The sequence below is a fragment of the Procambarus clarkii genome, chromosome 18 (genome assembly GCF_040958095.1).
Source record: "Procambarus clarkii isolate CNS0578487 chromosome 18, FALCON_Pclarkii_2.0, whole genome shotgun sequence".
NCBI lineage: Eukaryota > Metazoa > Arthropoda > Malacostraca > Decapoda > Cambaridae > Procambarus > Procambarus clarkii.
In genome coordinates, this window is record NC_091167.1 from 13,667,123 (window position 1) to 13,685,883 (window position 18,761).

Sequence of the window (18,761 nt, forward strand, 5' to 3'; positions counted from 1 at the left end):
CTTCCATATCGTTCACTCCAGTACATTGTTATTTTACTGTGTAGGGTAGGGACCTGGCCCTCCAGTATTTTCCACGTGTATATTATTTGGTATCTCTCTCGTCTCTTTTCAAGAGAGTACATTTGGAGAGCTTTGAGACGATTCCAATAATTTAGGTGCTTTATCTCGTCTATGCATGCCGTATATGTTCTCTGTATTCCCTCTATTTCAGCAATCTCTCCTGCTCTGAATGGGGAAATGAGTACTGTACTGAGCAGTACTCGAGATGGGACAACATAAGTGACTTGAAGAGTACAACCATTGTGATGGGATCCCTGGATTTGAAAGTTCTCGTAATCCATCCGATCATTTTTCTGGCTGACACGATATTTGCCTGGTTATGCTTCCTAAACGTTAGATCGTCGGACATCATTATTCCCAAATCCTTGACATGCTGTTTTTCTACTATGGGAAGATTCGATTGTGTTTTGTACCCTGTAGTATGTTTCAGATCCTCATTTTTGCCGTACCCGAGTACCTGAAATTCACCACTGTTAAACATCATGTTATTTTCTGCTTCCCAATCAAAAACTTTGTTGACATCTGCTTGTAATTTTTCAATGTCTTCAGAAGAGGTAATTTTCATGCTGATTTTTGTGTCATCTGCGAAGGATGACACGAAGCTGTGACGTGTATTTTTGTCTATATCTGATGTGAGAATAAGGAACAGTAGCGGTGCAAGAACTGTACCTTGAGGTACAGAGCTTTTAACTTCGCTTGGACTCGATTTTATTTGATTGACTGTTACCCTTTGTGTTCGGTTCGACAGGAAATTGAGTATCCAGCGTCCAACTTTTCCAGTTATTCCCATTGACCTCATTTTGTGTGCTATCACCCCATTGTCACATTTGTCAAACGCCTTTGCAAAGTCTGTGTATACAACATCTGCATTTTGCTTTTCTTCTAGAGCTTCTGTGATTTTGTCATAGTGGATGAGTAACTGTGACAGACAGGATCTTCCCGCTCTAAATCCATGTTGTCCTAGATTGTGCAACTCATTGTTTTCAATAAAACTAGAAATTTGATTCCTAATCACTCTTTCAAACACTTTTATTATGTGTGATGTTAGTGCAACTGGCCTATAATTTTTTACTCACCCCCCTCCCTTGTGCAAAGGAGCTATATCTGCAGATTTAAGTGCTACTGGTATCACCCCTGTATCTAGGCTCTTTCTCCATATTACGCTGAGTGCTCATGCTACTGGTACTTTACACTTCTTTATGAATATTGAATTCCATGAGTCAGGCCCAGGAGCTGAGTGCATTGGCATATTGTCAATTTCTCTTTCAAAGTCTTGCGAGTTTGTGGTAATATCCGTTATATTATCTGCAGCTTGAATGTCATTCATAAAGAAGCTGTCTGAGTCATAAACTTTCATGTTGTTTATTGGTGTGCTAAACATAGCCTCATACTGGCTTCTTAGAATTTCACTAATCTCTTTGTTGTCCTCTGTGTACGTACCTTCATTTGTAATTAACGGTCCAATACTGATTGAGGTTTTTGATTTTGACTTTGTGTATGTGAAAAAATATTTTGGATTTTTCTTTATCTCTTGTATAGCTTTCTGTTTCAATTCCATTTCATCAGACTCATATGATCGCTTCGACGTTTGTTCTAGTTCTTCGATCTCCCTGCTTAGGTTTATTTTCCTTGCTTGTGATAGTTGTGTCTGCCGAAGCATTTCTGTTATTTTTTTCCTTCTCCTGTACAGTCGTCTGCGTTCTCTTTCTAGAGTGGTCCTCTTTCTGCCCCTCCTCACAGGCACGTGCTTCAAGCAGACCTTGTAAGCTTCAGCCTGCTTGATACCTGCTTGATGGGGTTCTGGGAGTTCTTCTACTCCCCCAAGCCCGGCCCGAGGCCAGGCTCGACTTGTGAGAATTTGGTCCACCAGGCTGTTGCTTGGAGCGGCTCGCAAGGCCACATACCCACCACAGCCCGGCTGATCCGGAACTTCTCTTAGAAAACAGCCCAGTTTTCTCTTGAAGATGTCCACGGTTGTTCCGGCAATATTTCTTATAGTCGCTGGGAGGACGTTGAACAACCGCGGGCCTCTGATGTTTATACAGTGCTCTCTGATTGTGCCTATGGCACCTCTGCTCTTCACTGGTTCAATCTTGCATTTTCTTCCATATCGTTCACTCCAGTACGTTGTTATTTTACTGTGTAGATTTGGGACCTGGCCCTCCAGTATTTTCCATGTGTATATTACTTTGTAACTCTCTCGTCGCCTTTCTAGAGAGTACTGTGACGATACAGTAATCTCTTTCAAGAGAGATTGAGCCTGCTCTTCCCTACCTAAAGTTACGTTTATTCTACAAGTATAAGATGCTACATTCAAGATACGTCCACCAGTAACACAAAACGTTTTGACCAGGAGGCAAAACGTACCCTAAACCCCCAACTCCACACTCCCTCCACTACCGGCTCGTCATCAACCAGCCAACTACCCATCCCAGCCTGCCTGCTCCTGATTGGTGACTCGCCGACTGCACACCTGCACACTGCACCTCAGTGCCATCTACCTGAGTCGATGTCTGAGCTTGTACCAGCCATCAACTTCAGAATATTCTTTGTGCTCTAAGAGTTGACATCTCTCTCTGGCATACTAAGCTCTCTGGGTCTGTATACTAAGGGAGGTCTCAGCCATAGCCAATATTCTCAGCACCTGATTATTTCTCACTGTATATTTATATTATTGTAGAGTAAACTTCATCCCTATTAATCATTTATGTTATATTGTTTTTTGACTTGGCTTATGTACAGTGCAAATGAACAAGGGATTGTCTTTGTTCATATTTTGTTTTCTGTATTAATTAAAGTTTCATTGTTCATACTTTGTGTTTTACGTGTTCCTCCCTCTCACTTACCACAGACAACAGGCAAGCAGTCTATCTTTTTTTTTTTTAATGTGACAGGCATTGACACCTGCCATTGGAGGACTGCCGAACATCTACACTCCAACACTTTCCCGTTACAGTACATTTGGAGAGCTTCGAGACGATCCCAATAATTTAGGTGTTTTATCTCGTCTATGCATGCCATATATGTTCTCTGTATTCCCTCTATTTCAGCAATCTCTCCTGCTCTGAAGGGGGAAGTGAGTACTGAGCAGTACTCGAGACGGGAGAACACAAGTGACTTGAAGAGTACAACCATTGTGATGGGATCCCTGGATTTGAAAGTTCTCGTAATCCATCCGATCATATTTCTGGCTGACACGATATTTGCTTGGTTATGCTCCCTAAACGTTAGATCGTCGGACATCATTATTCCCAAATCCTTGACATGCTGTTTTTCTACTATGGGAAGATTCGATTGTGTTTTGTACCCTGTATTATGTTTCAGATCCTCATAGCGAGAGGATCATAGCTGTCAGTTGAGCTATTCCCTGTGTGGGAGTTTTGTCGCTTAAGACCGTCTCCCATTGAATGGTTACAAGGTCTACACTTACTTTTTCCCAGTCGATCCTGTTATTGTTGAAATTGAATTGATTGAATACTCCTTCTCGCTTGTTGGGTCTCTTAGACCTACTACCGTTATTTATGCTAGTTCGCACTTCAATGAGCTTATGGTCTGAGTATGTAGTATCTGAGATTATAATGTCTCTGATTAGTTCATCATTGTTTGTGAATAACAAGTCTAGTGTGTTTTCGTTCCTAGTTGGTTCTGTAATCTGTTGACTGAGCGAGAATTGTCACAGAATCTCAAAAAGTTCTCTGATCTGTGGTTGGTTATTTCCCGGGTCATTCCCTGCTATGATATTTGTGTTTGCCATTCTCCATCTTAGACTCGGTAAATTGAAATCTCCAAGGATGATAATATCTGGAGCTGGGTTTGCTAGGTTATCAAGTATGTTCTCTATTTTGTGCATCTGCTCTATGAATTCCTCAACCGTTGTATCTGGTGGTTTATATATTAGAATAATAATTAGGTTTAGTTTCTCTAGCTTAATTCCAAGTACCTCCACCTAGAGTTTTTCATTAGTTGAGTTTAGTAGTTCTGTGCATACCAGGCCCTCTTTAATATACAGACCTACTCCTCCATTTGACCTAGTTTTTCTATCACATCTATATAAATTATAATTTGGAATCCAGATTTCACCATCCATGTAATCTTTTGTATGAGTTTCTGTGAATGCCCCAAATATTGAGTTTGACTCTAATAGGAAGGCCATTTATGAACTTAACTTTATTTCTTGACTTTGGCTTTAAACCTTGAATGTTTGCAAAGTATGAATGATTGTCCATATTGTGTGTCACTTCTGGAAGGTTTTGGTAGTTCTCCCTTCTCTCTACCCTGACCCAGGGTGTGTTGTTGTGACAATGGTTTGTCCAGTTTTCGAAGTGATACTGGGGAGTGTGGTAGTCTCTGTGTAGTTGGGGGGTGTAGTATGTGTGGGCTTGATGACGAACCGTAGTCCAGTCTTGGGCATTTTCCCCTCTCCAAATGTACTCCTGCCACGTTTCTGCCTGTCTGTTTCTCCCTCTGTTTCTGCCTGCCTCTAAAAAAATTTCAGGGCTATTATATTGGACTTCCTCTCTTATATAGCGCTGTGTATCTCTGACGTGGAAATCGGGGCAATGAAGATCGTAGCATTTCCTCTCATTAACTGAGAGTTTGCATAGCTTAGGGTGAAAATATGAAAATATCTACACTGTATCAAAACGACATCTGCCTTTCCCTAACCAGTTTCGGCATTTCCGTGGGTGCATGAATGTGCATTCCGTGCCTCTGGGCCCATATCTGCACTGCCCTTTTGCATAATACCTGCAAATATTTTCATTTGTGATTGTATTCTTCTTGTTTGTACCCGTGCACGACTTGGCTACCTATGTGTTTTTTGTTCCAACTTTCTCGTTTCAGCATTCATTCTCAGTATTGCCCTTATCTTTCTCCTTGTTGCTTTCGTCTTTCTCATTTTGTGTTCCCATTCGTCTCATTTTTTCTCTCCTTATTCATATCACCAGTTTGCTCTACAATATTGCCTTCATTTTTGTGTACCTTGACACCATGTCCGTCTACATTGCTACTTTGACTCTCTAAATTCTCAGTCCCTGGGTTGTGCTCAGAGTTCGTTGCTGTCTTTATATACTCTGCATACATTTCTGGTAGTTTTTGTATGAATTGTAGCCTGTGTACTTCAGAAATGTTATTCATTAGTTTGGTGATGTTTTCCCACATCTGTCTGTCACTTTGACAGATCCAGTAGTTACCTTCCCAGTTTGCATATTGTGTAGGTAATCCTGTACAACTCAGGTGAAATCTTATGTTAGAAATATTACATACAATGTCCTACAACACTCTTCTGAAGTGGCTTAAAGTAGTCTCCATGTTGGGTTTGTGGTATTATAATATTATATGAATATATTTATAACATTATATGTATGTATACAGTATATTTATAATATTACATATGTTTATTTGTTCAAGTTTATGTGGGGGGTACTTATCGCCTTGTGGAGAAATATGGTCCTCTTGGGGACCGTATAGTTGACCGTTATTTGTCTCAGGTCGGGGACAGGATGCCACCGGTTACCAGTTACTTGATTTATACACTGATTATTTGCCTATAATACCCCTAAGGGATTTTCTGCTTTCTTCCGGCTTGCAATGTTATTCACTTACTCTACTGCTAGTTCCTAAATCTACTTTCCCCTATTACAATATATATTGTCAGTATATTATCACTGAGGGACGTCCCTTACGCTGTGTCGGCCTCGTGGCTGTGGTGTAAACAGCCTAGTGTGATGCCTCCTGCCACAACTTTACATTTATACTTTTTCTATGTACAATTCTCTAACACTATCCACTAATTCATGTTTTGTGTTACACGTTCCACTTCACTGTTCAATAGAAATTAGAAATACTGTATGAGCCAATTATCACTGCAAACTTCCAGTTAAGAATTTGAAGGTCACCCCCGATCACTACCAGGTGACTGCACACATCACCACACCAGTATCTATGGAGTCAGCAACTCCAACATGAAGCCCAGACCATCCAAGCAAGCTCAGAGGACAGGCTCAGAGAGAAGTGTTCATCTATGCTCAACACCTTGTTTCTGAGCTAAAGCCTCTCTGATCCTTCTATGGGCCAGCTTCCCTATGGCAGGCAAACCTAAAGAAGCAAAAATTTTGAAGGAAATGTACAGGGTACATACTCTTGGCAGAGACGTGAAAAGTGGGAGCTATGGGAAGGGAAGGCATACTGGTTTAGAGTTCCTATGCACCTAACTGCTGAACCACCATCACATGGTGGAGAGGTGGCCTTGAGTGCACACTGATATTGAGAGGAAGGCACATTAGGAAGACAATAAGCTCCAAAAGTTAGATTTGACTTCCAGAACCCATGGATATGATTCTCTAGCAGGACATGCCAGGGAAGACAGTAGTTCAAGTAGCAAACATTTGTAAATCATGAGCACGAGGGTAAGCAAGATGTTGACTGAGCATAACCATACAGTGGAAAAGCTGGAAGAGGCAAGCCTTAGTACATGAGGCCAAGGAACTAGAACTGAAAACCAGAGCAACAGAGCAAGACATGCAAGAAAAGTGGGGACAGACTCAAATTGTCTGAAGCACAGAAAAGTGGACAAGGTCCATGGCTGGAGGCCATGGCTGGAGCCTCATTTTTGGCTAGGAAAGAGGAGAAGAGTGCAGCCGCACAAACGTCTCGAAACAACCAGCCGACAAACCCTTTTGTCAATGAAAAAGAGACATGAAACTGACTGACCCTATTACCACTGGCCAATACAAGAAGGAAGTGCCTTTAGAGTGGCCTTTAGAGTGGCCTTTATGGCCTTTAGAGTGCCATCCTTCTAAGTAGGAAAACTCAAAGCTAAGTTCAGACAACAAAGGCTCCTAAGGAGCATGGAAGAGAAAACATTAAAGGTATTATCCAAATTAACAGAAAAAGAGCAGAGGATAAATCTAAAACAAACCCAAGTGCCAAAGGCCACAAATGAGTAGATCTATAAGTGGCTACAGTGTTTGATATGAGCTGAAGTGGCACTTGACATCATCATCCGAGAGGGGGACAGCAGCTGTTAAAGAAGCAGTGAAGTGCCACATCAAGCCAACTCATACTGATATCAAAATGAGGCATGAATGTTGTTATTAAGGAAGACTGCCACCCGTGCCATACAACACACAGTATAACAGTCCTAAAATATCAAAACACAAAGATTGGCAGAGAGACTTGAATGTGGCCATGTAGCCCCTACCACAAATATGCCAGAAAGGGTGAAGGGCTGGGAAACTAGTCGGGTTGGGGCAGCACAAGATCAGATTTAGAGACCAGTACTGAAACAGCCACAAGGAAGCAAGAAGAATTATGTACAATCAAAGCTCCTTAACTTTGATGCATGGGCAGTAACATACAGATTAGAGGAAACAAATATATTGTACCTCACTGGTTCCAGTTGAGATGAAGATGCATCCAATGCAAGAACCCAGTACTGTACCTCCAAATTAGAAAATGGTGCAACATACACAGGAAGCTTTATGTGGCACTTGAAATTTAGCCAAATTTAATATACCATATTTTTTGGCAGATAGGATGCATGTTTTTAGTCCATCAACATCTCAATATATATTATACAGTGGATCCTCGGTAATCAAACTTAACACTTTAGCATGCCTGGCAGGAAACCTGCATCGCACTGGAAGGTAGGCCGAGCATTCTCTGTGAGCACCCAACCCAATGTTGAACTCTTTCACTCACAATGTTTTATACTTAATAATAAGATTAAGCAAAAATTAATGCATGACGCAGAGAGCAGCATCACCCACAATGCGTGAATTATTTTTATGATGCTGAGCATCATCAGGATGCCAAAATGTTTAATTGGTTCCTGAAGGCTGGACCGAGTGTGATCTGTTCGAGTACTGAAATTTTTTTTCCCATAAGATAAAATGTAAATTGGATTAATCTGCTTCAGACCACAAAAATAAATTTATTGATACAATTAATAAATGAAATAAATGCAAATATTGTATAAACGTTTATCTGCAATTAGGAGAGTTGATGGTATATGCAGAAGGTGGTGAGAGTTGTTATTCTTTGGCATTATTACCGCAGCTTTGTCACAGTAATATTTATCAAGAAAACTTTGCACTTCCCCCCATTTTGTACACATTTCTTTTATTATAGAACTGGATTTAGGCATACCAAACTCAGTAGCAAGAGCAGACACATAGGTAACACTTTCATATTATGTTAGGAGTTCTTATTTCATCTCAATCATGGTTCTAACTAATTTTCTTTTTAGCTTGTCCCTTATCACTAACTTTCTTTGGTGCCATGGTGACTTATTTACACTAGGAATGTAAAAAATATCCAAGAAATCATGAGAAAATGTAAAGAAGTCTAGTGGTGTTGTGCATTGCATGACAGCTATGGTGAAACTGACGCATCAGGGACCAGTGTTTACATTTGTGTGCCAAGCAAAGTCAACTAATGAACATGAACACAGCGTTTGAGTGGGCGTCTGTTCGAGTACCGAGTTTCCACTGTATTTACATGCATAAATTCTGGTTTTCTTTCGAAAACAACTTAAAAGTTACCCTCAATAAATGTATAATGAAATACTAAAGTAATTTTTCCAACAGAATATCCTTGTACCCTTACCAGCTGGCAAATACAGGCTCTAATACAGATTTATTGAATTATTATGCTATAAACTCTCAATTGATTGCCAGATGTATTTTGAAAGTTTGTATCTAAAACCCCCAGTCCTCTAGGCATCACAGTCATATTTGAATTGTTCCCACATCTTCACCGAGTGATTACCAGAGTGATTGCAAAATACAGTACTGTATTTCATATTTTCTTCAAGTTCAAAATACATTTAACTTTTATTATTTCAGTTCTATAAAGATCTTAAAATATCTAAAAAATCCCTAAGGTATCAACTACAGTACAGAGAAAAATTATTATTTACCTGGATAACAACAGTGGAATGTCGACGAGAAAGCTGCTTCTTGACGGCGGACGGTCGCTCCAGACGGAAATACACCAGAGTTGATGCGATGGTGCCCAGGAAGACATAAAAATAGGGTCGCAGGTATGCCAGGAAGCAGTGACAGCATATGTAATTACGTACAGGCAACACAGACCTGAAAAATAAATACAGAATTTATAACAGCCATTATTTTCAACAATTTTCAAATAAAAAATAATCTTTGTACAAGATAATCAAATCTAAATAGGAGGGATTTGACAGTTATATTTCAAGTTTGTTTTACTTTAGACTTTATACTTGCCTAGAAGTAGAAAAACTAGGGGAGAAATACTACAATTTATTCCATAAATGGGGTAAAACCTATTGGAAAGGCATATTATTGGAGGTACAACAACATATTCCTGAAGATAAACCTGTTAAATTTAGATATATATTTTAGTATTTCTCATTATCTTGTAATACTGTAGTTAGTGTACTGTATCAGCTTTTCTTTATTTAGTGAATTTTTTTTTAAATAAAGCATTATCTTTTACTATCTTTATTTTCCAGTTTCCCTCTTATAAGGGGTGTGGGGGAGAAGAGAAGGCATTTACCCAATGTCATAACAAAAAGAAAAAACAAAATTTGATATGGAAGAGGACACCTGCTGCTCCACAGTATTGTGTGTGCCCGACAGCATCATGTAGTAGCAACTCCACACACCAGAATATCAACCACAGCAGCAGATCCCATTCATCAGCATTACTCAGTGAAGGTAATTTTGATGCACTAGGTTTATATGAGGCAAAGATAAAAGGAAGAATGCATAGTACAATAGTCAAGATTAAAAAGCAAGTTAGAGAAAATGAAAGATGTAGGGAAGGAGTGGCCATTTACTAAGCAACAGTTTCGCACTCCCGAGACGCAGTCTGTGTCTTAAATTTTTCTCACGGACGTTCGCCGGAACGCAGGTTGTCCCCCAAATTAAAATATTTGTTAAAATTCTAAGATTTATCTGATCATTCTGGGACTGGTTTTAAAATGAGCGCCTTTAGATTGCACACAATTTGATGCCATAATGAGTGACGTAGCATAACAATTGACGTCAGAACCCTGGAAGTATTATAAATCCTTTTGTGGTGATGAGCATCCAAAATTAAAATAATTATTAAAATTCCATTTATTGTTCGATTACTCTGGGACTAGTTTTAAAATGCACGCTTTTATATTTGCGAACAATTTGATACCAAACGTAATGACGTAACGCAAAAATTGATGTTATCAAATTGAAAAGAGTATATACATTAGGTTGCAGGTGTGCTAATTGGTGCTCGCTCACGGGTAACGCGAGCGAGCTTTACCCGTGAGCGTTTTCTCGCCTCAAAAATTGAGGTGAGAAAACTGAAAAGATTATACATATTTTAGTCTGGTCATGCGCTGACGAGAAACGCCCAACGCACACTAAGGTAGGCTAGGGCGTGCACGCCGGTGACACGAAAGTGTTAATGAATAGCATTTCAAAGTATGGTACAAGATACTCATGAATTAAATTCATGTTTGGTAGGGTGCAAGATAAAGCAGTGATTCTATGTGATAATAAAAGCGAAAAGTGAATTTTTTGAATCGCTTAGAAAGTGGCATTAATACCGATGCTAAGAATCTATAATTATGATAGGAAAGTTGATGGTAAATTTAGAATTAGCCCTAAGAATGATAAAATGAGTATACAGAGTGTTCTACTGTAAATGACAAATGGTTTTAAGAGTGTATGATATGCAAAGTAAAATACTGTTTATTCACACATTGCAAATCTAGAACAGTTTAGACATAAGAATATCTTAAGACGTTTGTTAAAATATGTATTACTAACAAGAGCTGTAAGAGGAACTTCTGATCAAAGCAGAGTGCAACAGTATGTACAAGAAGAGTAAGTGATAAATGGTTGATTGGAAGTCCCAAATCTATGAGACGTGATGAGCAGCCTGCATGTTTGTAAACAAGAGAACGTGAGAACTGGGTTTTGAAACTTGTGTGGTGGGGCTGGTTCTCCATGATGCTGAAAATGGGATGTAAGGTGAATGGAGGAGAAATACTTTAAATAACTTTAATGTTTTTAACCCTCTTCTACTGTATTATTCTATTTTATTTGGATAAATGCATCCTCACCACTTGAAAGTGGGAAACTATGTTTAACAATGATGGGAAATTTATTGAAAATTCAGATCCATATATTGTTCATGAATTATTATGTACTTGCATTAAGGTAATCATTTGACTGTAAAAAAAGGGGTGGGAGACATACTGAACATACATACATATGTATACATGAAGAAAGAGCAAATTATGACAACATATAATAATACTGAAGGGAAGAAATACTTAATGATACAGTTAGACACCCAACCCACAACTATGAAAATAAAGAGAGTGACTGAGGGTTAGGTGTCTAACAGTAAGTATGTGTGATAACGGGCCACGATGGACGGAAACATTGTCACATTCTTCATTTTCAGCTTTATGGGTTTAGTGTCTAATTTTCAGCCACATTATTGTGACAATGTCAACAATAATACAGTAGAATATACAAGAGCAAGTGGGAAATATGATAGAAATACAGTACCAACTTGTTTAAAGAAGAAAATTAGGGCATGCAGAACTTATTCTGCAATTCCATATATACTTGGAGAGTAAAAAGGTGTCACTTGCCTCAGTATAATAACCAGGGTATTGTTGGAAGCTGTTACCTTCTGCATTAGGCTATATCTCAACGTCTTCTTATCATCTAACATTATTGATAGCGAAAACCGAGTAACTTGTCCTCTTGAGTACTTTAAGCACCTGCTTTAGTATGTCATTATGACGGACCAATTTGTTTTGGAAAAATATGCAGTACAGTAGTTTGTCCATGTGCACTGTCCTAAATGACTAGCATTTGCTTTAAAACAGCTTCAGCACTTATACTGCAGAACTAGAATTTTCAGACCCAGATATCACTCAAAGCATTATGTTTCCCAAAGTTGCTTACTTACATCAGTACATATTTATATTATTAGGGTAACACTGTTGGTACAGTGTTGTATATGTCAGGCTGTTGTAAAGTTTTGACATTTGTCTGTCAAGTGTGGTTAAGTAACGGCACATTGTCAGCATGGTTTACATACGGCACATTGTCAGCATGGTTTACATTGTTAACACATATACTACATTTCCTATATAACAACCATGCTTTGTCCTATTTTGAGATACATTTAATTTATCAGTACAGTACTGTATCAACATTATTAAAGTAACACCAAGTTTATAGCAGGCCTCCTGTGCTTATTCCATTACCAGACCTGAACATCTTTGACGTAGTGTTATCCCATTGCACAACAAATGTACTTGAACATCCTGAACTACTAAACGATTTAGATCCACTTTTTTTAGTAGCTTGTCTAAAAACTTAGTAATTCTGCCAAAAAGCATTTAAACATTCAGTGAAATAAATGGACTAGAGAATCTCTTTTGTTGCAGAAACCCTATCATGACTTGAAGCGTTATGAATTCAACTGATAATCCGTAAACTAAGAAAGGCTTCTGATGATACAATTGCTGTGGGCATGAAGTTGTCACATTTTATAGGGTCTTTTACCTTATGTTTTAAGGGAACCAATAAGCACATATAGGATCTAGTTAGCTATGAACTTGTGTATAATGCATATGTATTATTAACATGCTCAGGAAACTAAAAGGCACCCAGAGGTATATCTTTATGCTACTACAGGCACGTTTTCATTCTCAAGTAACTGCCTTAACGAGTACGAGTCTTCTCAGTGTATTCTTATAGTTTTATGTAACACACCTGAAGTTTTTCAGTTCTTCCATTCTAATATTTCCTGTAGAGACTATTCTTGATGCCTCATTAACACTGTTTAGCTTCAGTTGTGTTGAGCCCACAAGACAGCCATGCCAATATACCATACCACATCATCTTCCTTTAAGTGTAGTCAATCTTCACCTAGCTCTGAAGTGCATGCTATATTCCTCAGTAAATATGAGTCACCTGAACTAGTTTAAAGGCCACTCTCAACTGCTCCTCATGTATTTTGAACTAACATACACAGCACAACTATAGCTCTTGTCTGCCATATGTGGTTTGCCAAGGGTCCAGCTCTTTGGCCACTCTGTCATATTAGCAGAACTTTACGTGCTGCCTTCTGGCCATCTTCAACAAATTCATTTCAGCCAAGAACTTGTTAATGTTTCTTCTTCAGTTAACCAAATATATTCTTCCATATACACAGTGAAACACAATAGTGCTATATATCTGAGAACATTTGTGGAGCAGGATGCTGGTTCAATTTTGTCATCCTGCTGCAAAGATTTTCTCATGATCTTCCTTGCTCCAATGAATGCTTTTGATTACGTTTGTTTACTAGTTAATTATAGGCTGGTGATGCATTGGATCTGTACAAAGATGGTTAGATCATTACAAAACCATATTTTCAATTGGTCAAAATTTTATCATATACTGTAGCTCCTATTTTTATTGGTCAAGAAATTTCCAATTCACTCTATCAAAAATAATATTCATGTTCGTTGATGACACTAAGCAATTCAACAATTGATGTTGCAGCGAGTATCAGGTGTAATTTATTACATTTGACAGACACGGATACAAAATGAGAGTTCAGCCATATCGTTGCTGATAAAGCTTTTGTTTATATATATATATATTTTTTTTTTTAGATATATAAGAGAGTTGTTCCATTCTTGTACAGCCACAAGTACGCGTTGCGTTTTGGGCAGGTCCCTGGAATACGATCCCCGCCGCGAAGAATCGTTTTTAAAACCAAGTACCCATTTTACTGTTGAGTTAAACAGAGGCTACAGTTAAGGATTTGCGCCCAGTAAATCCTCCCCGGCCAGGATACGAACCCATGACAAAGCGCTCGCGGAACGCTAGGCAAGTGTCTTACCACTACACCACGGAGACTAAAATGGTTTGCCATGATTGTTGATGTCTGGAGAGAAAGTGGCCACACCCGCCGGTTAAGACCTAATCATCGGCCACACCACATACTTCATGACATTCCACAAGGCATTATTGAAATCAATTACAATGCATATACAGTATAAGAGTCCTGGACATCATCAGTAATGGAAGTTTTCCAACATATTACTGCAAGCTGAACTTAGACATATATATGAGTGAGTGGATATAAATAGGAGCTGCCTCCTATGGGGTCAAAAGGCTTTTTGCATTCTCCTATATTCTTCTAGTCCATTTTGTTATTTTTGTATCTTGCTCTCTCTCTAAATATTTATAAATACTACAGTATTGACTTGTATCAAAGCATTCCTAATATTTGTATCAAAGCATTCTTAATATTTAATCAGGTCTTAAGACAACATTACAGTAAGATCTCCATCAGGTTTTCCTTCACTTGACTCCCGAGTTCAATCCCTAGTTGACGTAGAGAAGAAAGCAATAGTAGGGTGCAGAGTAAACTAAATAGTTTACTCACATATGCTTTGCTGAATTTTACGATTTGGCATCTTATGCTGTGACCTTTGAATTCCACCTAGAATATTAAGGTTGCATGCATTACAGTCACCATTCACCATACGTGATGTTACGTTGCCTGTCACAGAGCACAAGCATCATCCACCACCAGCTGCAAGGGAAGGGGTATATGGAAGGTGGCTCGTGGCTGGAACCAATGCATTGAAGAGGTTGATGAAGCCAATTCCATCCACAATTTTAAAAAAGAAATATGATGAAAACATTAATACCGAGAGGGTTAAGTAATAAGCACACCAGGTATAAATGGCTAGGAGGCAGGGCATAAACAGCTAAACCTCACTCCCCCATAGTCACTGATAGGTGAGCACCTGTTCTTCTTTAGTTATTACTTAGGAGTTGATCATCATTATGTTCATCTGCTATGAACAAAACTGGAACATCTGCCATGGACAAAGCTGGAACATCTGCCATGGACAAAGCTGGAACATCTGCCATTCTTTCTCGTATTCTTCATCCAAACTTCTTCATCACTTAATGGTTCTGTCACATGGCTTTCTAATTCTTCAGATGGAAAGTTTATATCCATATTTATTACAAATACCTGACAGCCCTGCTGCTGTCAGCATTGATTCATGTCTTAACTGATGGTGGTCGACGAAACCTCCTCCCCTTGAGGCATGGAAACCCATCAGTGTCTATGCTGGCTTGTACTTTGGTCATGTGGAAGATGAGCACTTTCATGCATAGCAGACTGCCTGCTTACTTCACCGCCTCGGTACATAGAACGTTCACTTACTCCACGCTCTTGTCCACCGATGCGTCGTCGATCACGTCCTTGGTGTTTAGGTCCGCATCCAGACCCAGCTTGCTCCTGGTGCCGTGAGTGCTGCTGCTGCTGGTGTAAAGTACTCCTTGTGAGTTGGCATGGATATAATGTCATTCATTCATCCCCCTCCTAATAAATCAATTACACTCAATCCTCTTCATTTATACTTTTTATGCATTATTCACATTCATATGTTTTCTCACACAATTACCACATTTGCCTTTCTCTCCTCCTCCTACCCACAAATTCTCAAAGATCCACTTTCATCACCATTATCATTATCCATTCATTCAACCTAAATATACCATTACCCCCCCCCTCAATATTACCAGTCATAGATTTTTATACTCCTTATCTTCTGTATGAGTCATTTTATCATGACTCATTCTCATTGGATTGTTTATCTCTTTTGCTGAAACTATCTTCCAGGTTCATGCTACACCTGCACTTCCCACTTCATTTGTAAATGACAGCTAGAACAACCCTTCATTCATGCAGTCATCTGGCTGAATCTCCCAACTTGACCATCTAAATTAGAACTTCCATTGTACCATACATTTTCCTTCCCCGACTCTCTGCACAGTTTTATCCTTTTCATTTTACAACCCAGGAATTTAACTATTAAAAGATTCCTGCATTTTTCCCTTCACTACCATTAATATACTTTTAAAAATCACCTTTTGTTAGTCTTCTCTCTCACACCAACAAAACATTCAGCTGTTGTACATATACCTGTACTTTATATCTTTCCATTCTTTCAACATAACTCTTATGCATACATCAAGCCTGATATTATAAATTTGATCCACAAGCACATGGCCTTCTTGTGTACTTTTGTTTTCATCTTTTTTTACATCCCCAGAATTAGTATTCAAACACTCAAAATGGGCAATGCATTCTTTATCCTCTAATTATTATTTTTCCAACTTCCCCTAGCAAACCAGCCAGGTGAATGTGGGAATGATGAGTCTGTCTGTAATCACAAGTTTGCATACCCAAAATTTTCATAGGAATTCAATAACATTTGTGTGTAGTACATGTAATGTTGACCTGAATTTGAATACAAGAACTGTACGCATTTTGACCGTTTCATACTGGAATGCGATGAAATGAAAACATTTAAAGGAAGTCTAACATTAGGGTCGAGAGGGTATTATATAAACTGAGGATATAAGCATTTTAGATCTTTACCAAATCACTAAATTTGTATAATATTGAGGACCCAGCAGGAAGGAAGACTACATACACAGATAAATACGCTAGCACATCTGACCAACAAGTAGTTATGTGTCTGGTCTTTAAATTATTAATGTCATAGTGACAAAAAAGGGTAAAAATAGCCCTTTACTGGATGTGAATATAAATTACTGACGTTTGAGTGGACCAAAAATAGTTACATTGTATTTAATGTAAAACTTATGGTATGACTCATAAGAGGTGCTGCAGTTTTTAAAATGGAGTAAAGTGGTCTCAGTACATGCAATACCCAAGGAGATATTAATGGAAAATGGAGACACCTGCTATTCCATCACGCATCCAAGTGCCCAGACACCCAACTACTGGGCTCCAGGCAACGAGACATAATCCCTATTTGAAAAGGAATACTAATACAGTGGCACCTAGTTCAAACATACCATTTAGATAAAGACCAAATACGTTTTTATCAAGGATTCAGGTCAGCCGAGCTGTTAGCTATTTGTAGCTACTATATTTATTGCAAAATATTTTTTACCCAAATGAAATGACACATCTTTATTTGTAATTTCCTAAGTACACCTAAGAGTAGTTACAGAATGAGAGCCATGTTTCTGGTATTCCATCTTTTCAGCAATCCTTGTCAAATAATGCTTTAAAATTATGAATTTTTTGGCCTCAACTACAGGCTCGCTTACCTTGTTCCAACTGTCTACCAAGGTAAGGTAATTATCAAAAGAAGGCACCAAACCGGGAAGGCTATGTAGCACCATCAAAGTGCGAAGTAATCAGAGGGCGCTAAATATCACCAAGAATGTCAATACGAGAACAGAAACGCACAAGGCGAACGATATCAAAAGTATCCGATTCACCAAGAATTCTATCGAGGGACAAGTGACCGCGAGGGGCGGTCGGAAAGCAAGACACACACACGTCCTGGAAGTCAGGATATTCAACGAGGATATGCACGACAGTAAAAGGGCCAACGCAATTTGGACATTAAGGAGCAGGGCGGCGCTCCATTAAGTGACCGTGAGTTAAGCGAGTATGGCCAATCCGCAACCATGCTAGAGCCGTTTCCCACCGCCGGTTACAGTGGCAGGAGGAAGGCCACGAGGACACACTAAGTTTGAGAGTACAGTACGCAGCTTGTTACCAGCTACAGAAGACCAACAACCCTGCCAACGGGCAAGGATGGAGGAATGAATAACTGGATAAAAGTCGGAATAAGGAATACCTATACGGGAGATGGGACACGAACAGATAGCTACTCTAGCGGCAGCATCTGCACGCTCATTTAAAGAAACACTAATATGGCTGGGAACCCAGCAAAACTCTACTGATTTAAATTTACTAGAGATAAGAAAAAGCCAATGTTGAATCTTGATGACCACCGGATGGACAGGATTAAAGGACCCTAAAGACATGAGGGCACTACGAGAGTCAACTACAACCACAAAGGAGGATTGACAATGAGAAAGCAAGAGACGGAGAGCATAGAGAATAGCATAAAGTTCTGCTGTGAAGACGCTAGCCTCCAAAGGGAGGCGACATATAAGTGCGGTCAGGAAAAACAACAGAGTAGCCCACACCGTCAGCAGACTTGGACCCATCACTGACGGTGGAAACAGAGTAGGAGTGTGAAGAAAAGTGCTCAAGGAAAAGGTGTTTCAGAACTGTAAGAGGGGTAAAAGCTTTAGTGATGCGGGGTCAAGGATGCACAAAACTTTGGAAGGGGGACTCTCCACGGGAGCAAGGAAGGAACAATATGAGGAAAACATTAGAAATATGAATGGAAAGAGAATCCTGTAAACGAGATAGTTGGACAGAAAGAGGGTAATTACCTAAGTGTAGTTACAGGATGAGAGCTACGCTCGTGGTGTCCCGTCTTCCCAGCACTCTTTGTCATATAACGCTTTGAAACTACTGACGGTCTTGGCCTCCACCACCTTCTCCCCTAACTTGTTCCAACCGTCTACCACTCTGTTTGCGAAAGTGAATTTTCTTATATTTCTTCGGCATCTGTGTTTGGCTAGTTTATATCTATGACCTCTTGTTCTTAAAGTTCCAGGTCTCAGGAAATCTTCCCTGTCGATTTTATCAGTTCCTGTTACTATTTTGTATGTAGTGATCATATCACCTCTTTTTCTTCTGTCTTCTAGTTTTGGCATATTTAATGCCTCTAACCTCTCCTCGTACCTCTTGCCCTTCAGTTCTGGGAGCCACTTAGTAGCATGTCTTTGCACCTTTTCCAG

The 18,761-nt window shown here is 39.2% G+C and overlaps 1 protein-coding gene across 4 annotated transcripts in view; it reads right to left on the bottom strand.

The window, feature by feature from the left end:
- LOC123754693 (uncharacterized) overlaps window positions 1-18,761 on the bottom strand; it is a 236,908-nt gene that overhangs the window by 24,124 nt on the left and 194,023 nt on the right. For 2 of the 4 annotated variants that reach the window (XM_069326276.1, XM_069326273.1), the window contains 2 exons: window positions 15,283-15,381; window positions 8,981-9,155 (listed from right to left, as the gene is read on the bottom strand). In XM_069326276.1, the coding sequence (XP_069182377.1) occupies window positions 8,981-9,155; window positions 15,283-15,381 (274 nt within the window). The remainder of the gene's footprint in view (window positions 1-8,980; window positions 9,156-15,282; window positions 15,382-18,761) is intronic. The other 2 variants (XM_069326274.1, XM_069326275.1) reach the window with 2 other exon arrangements.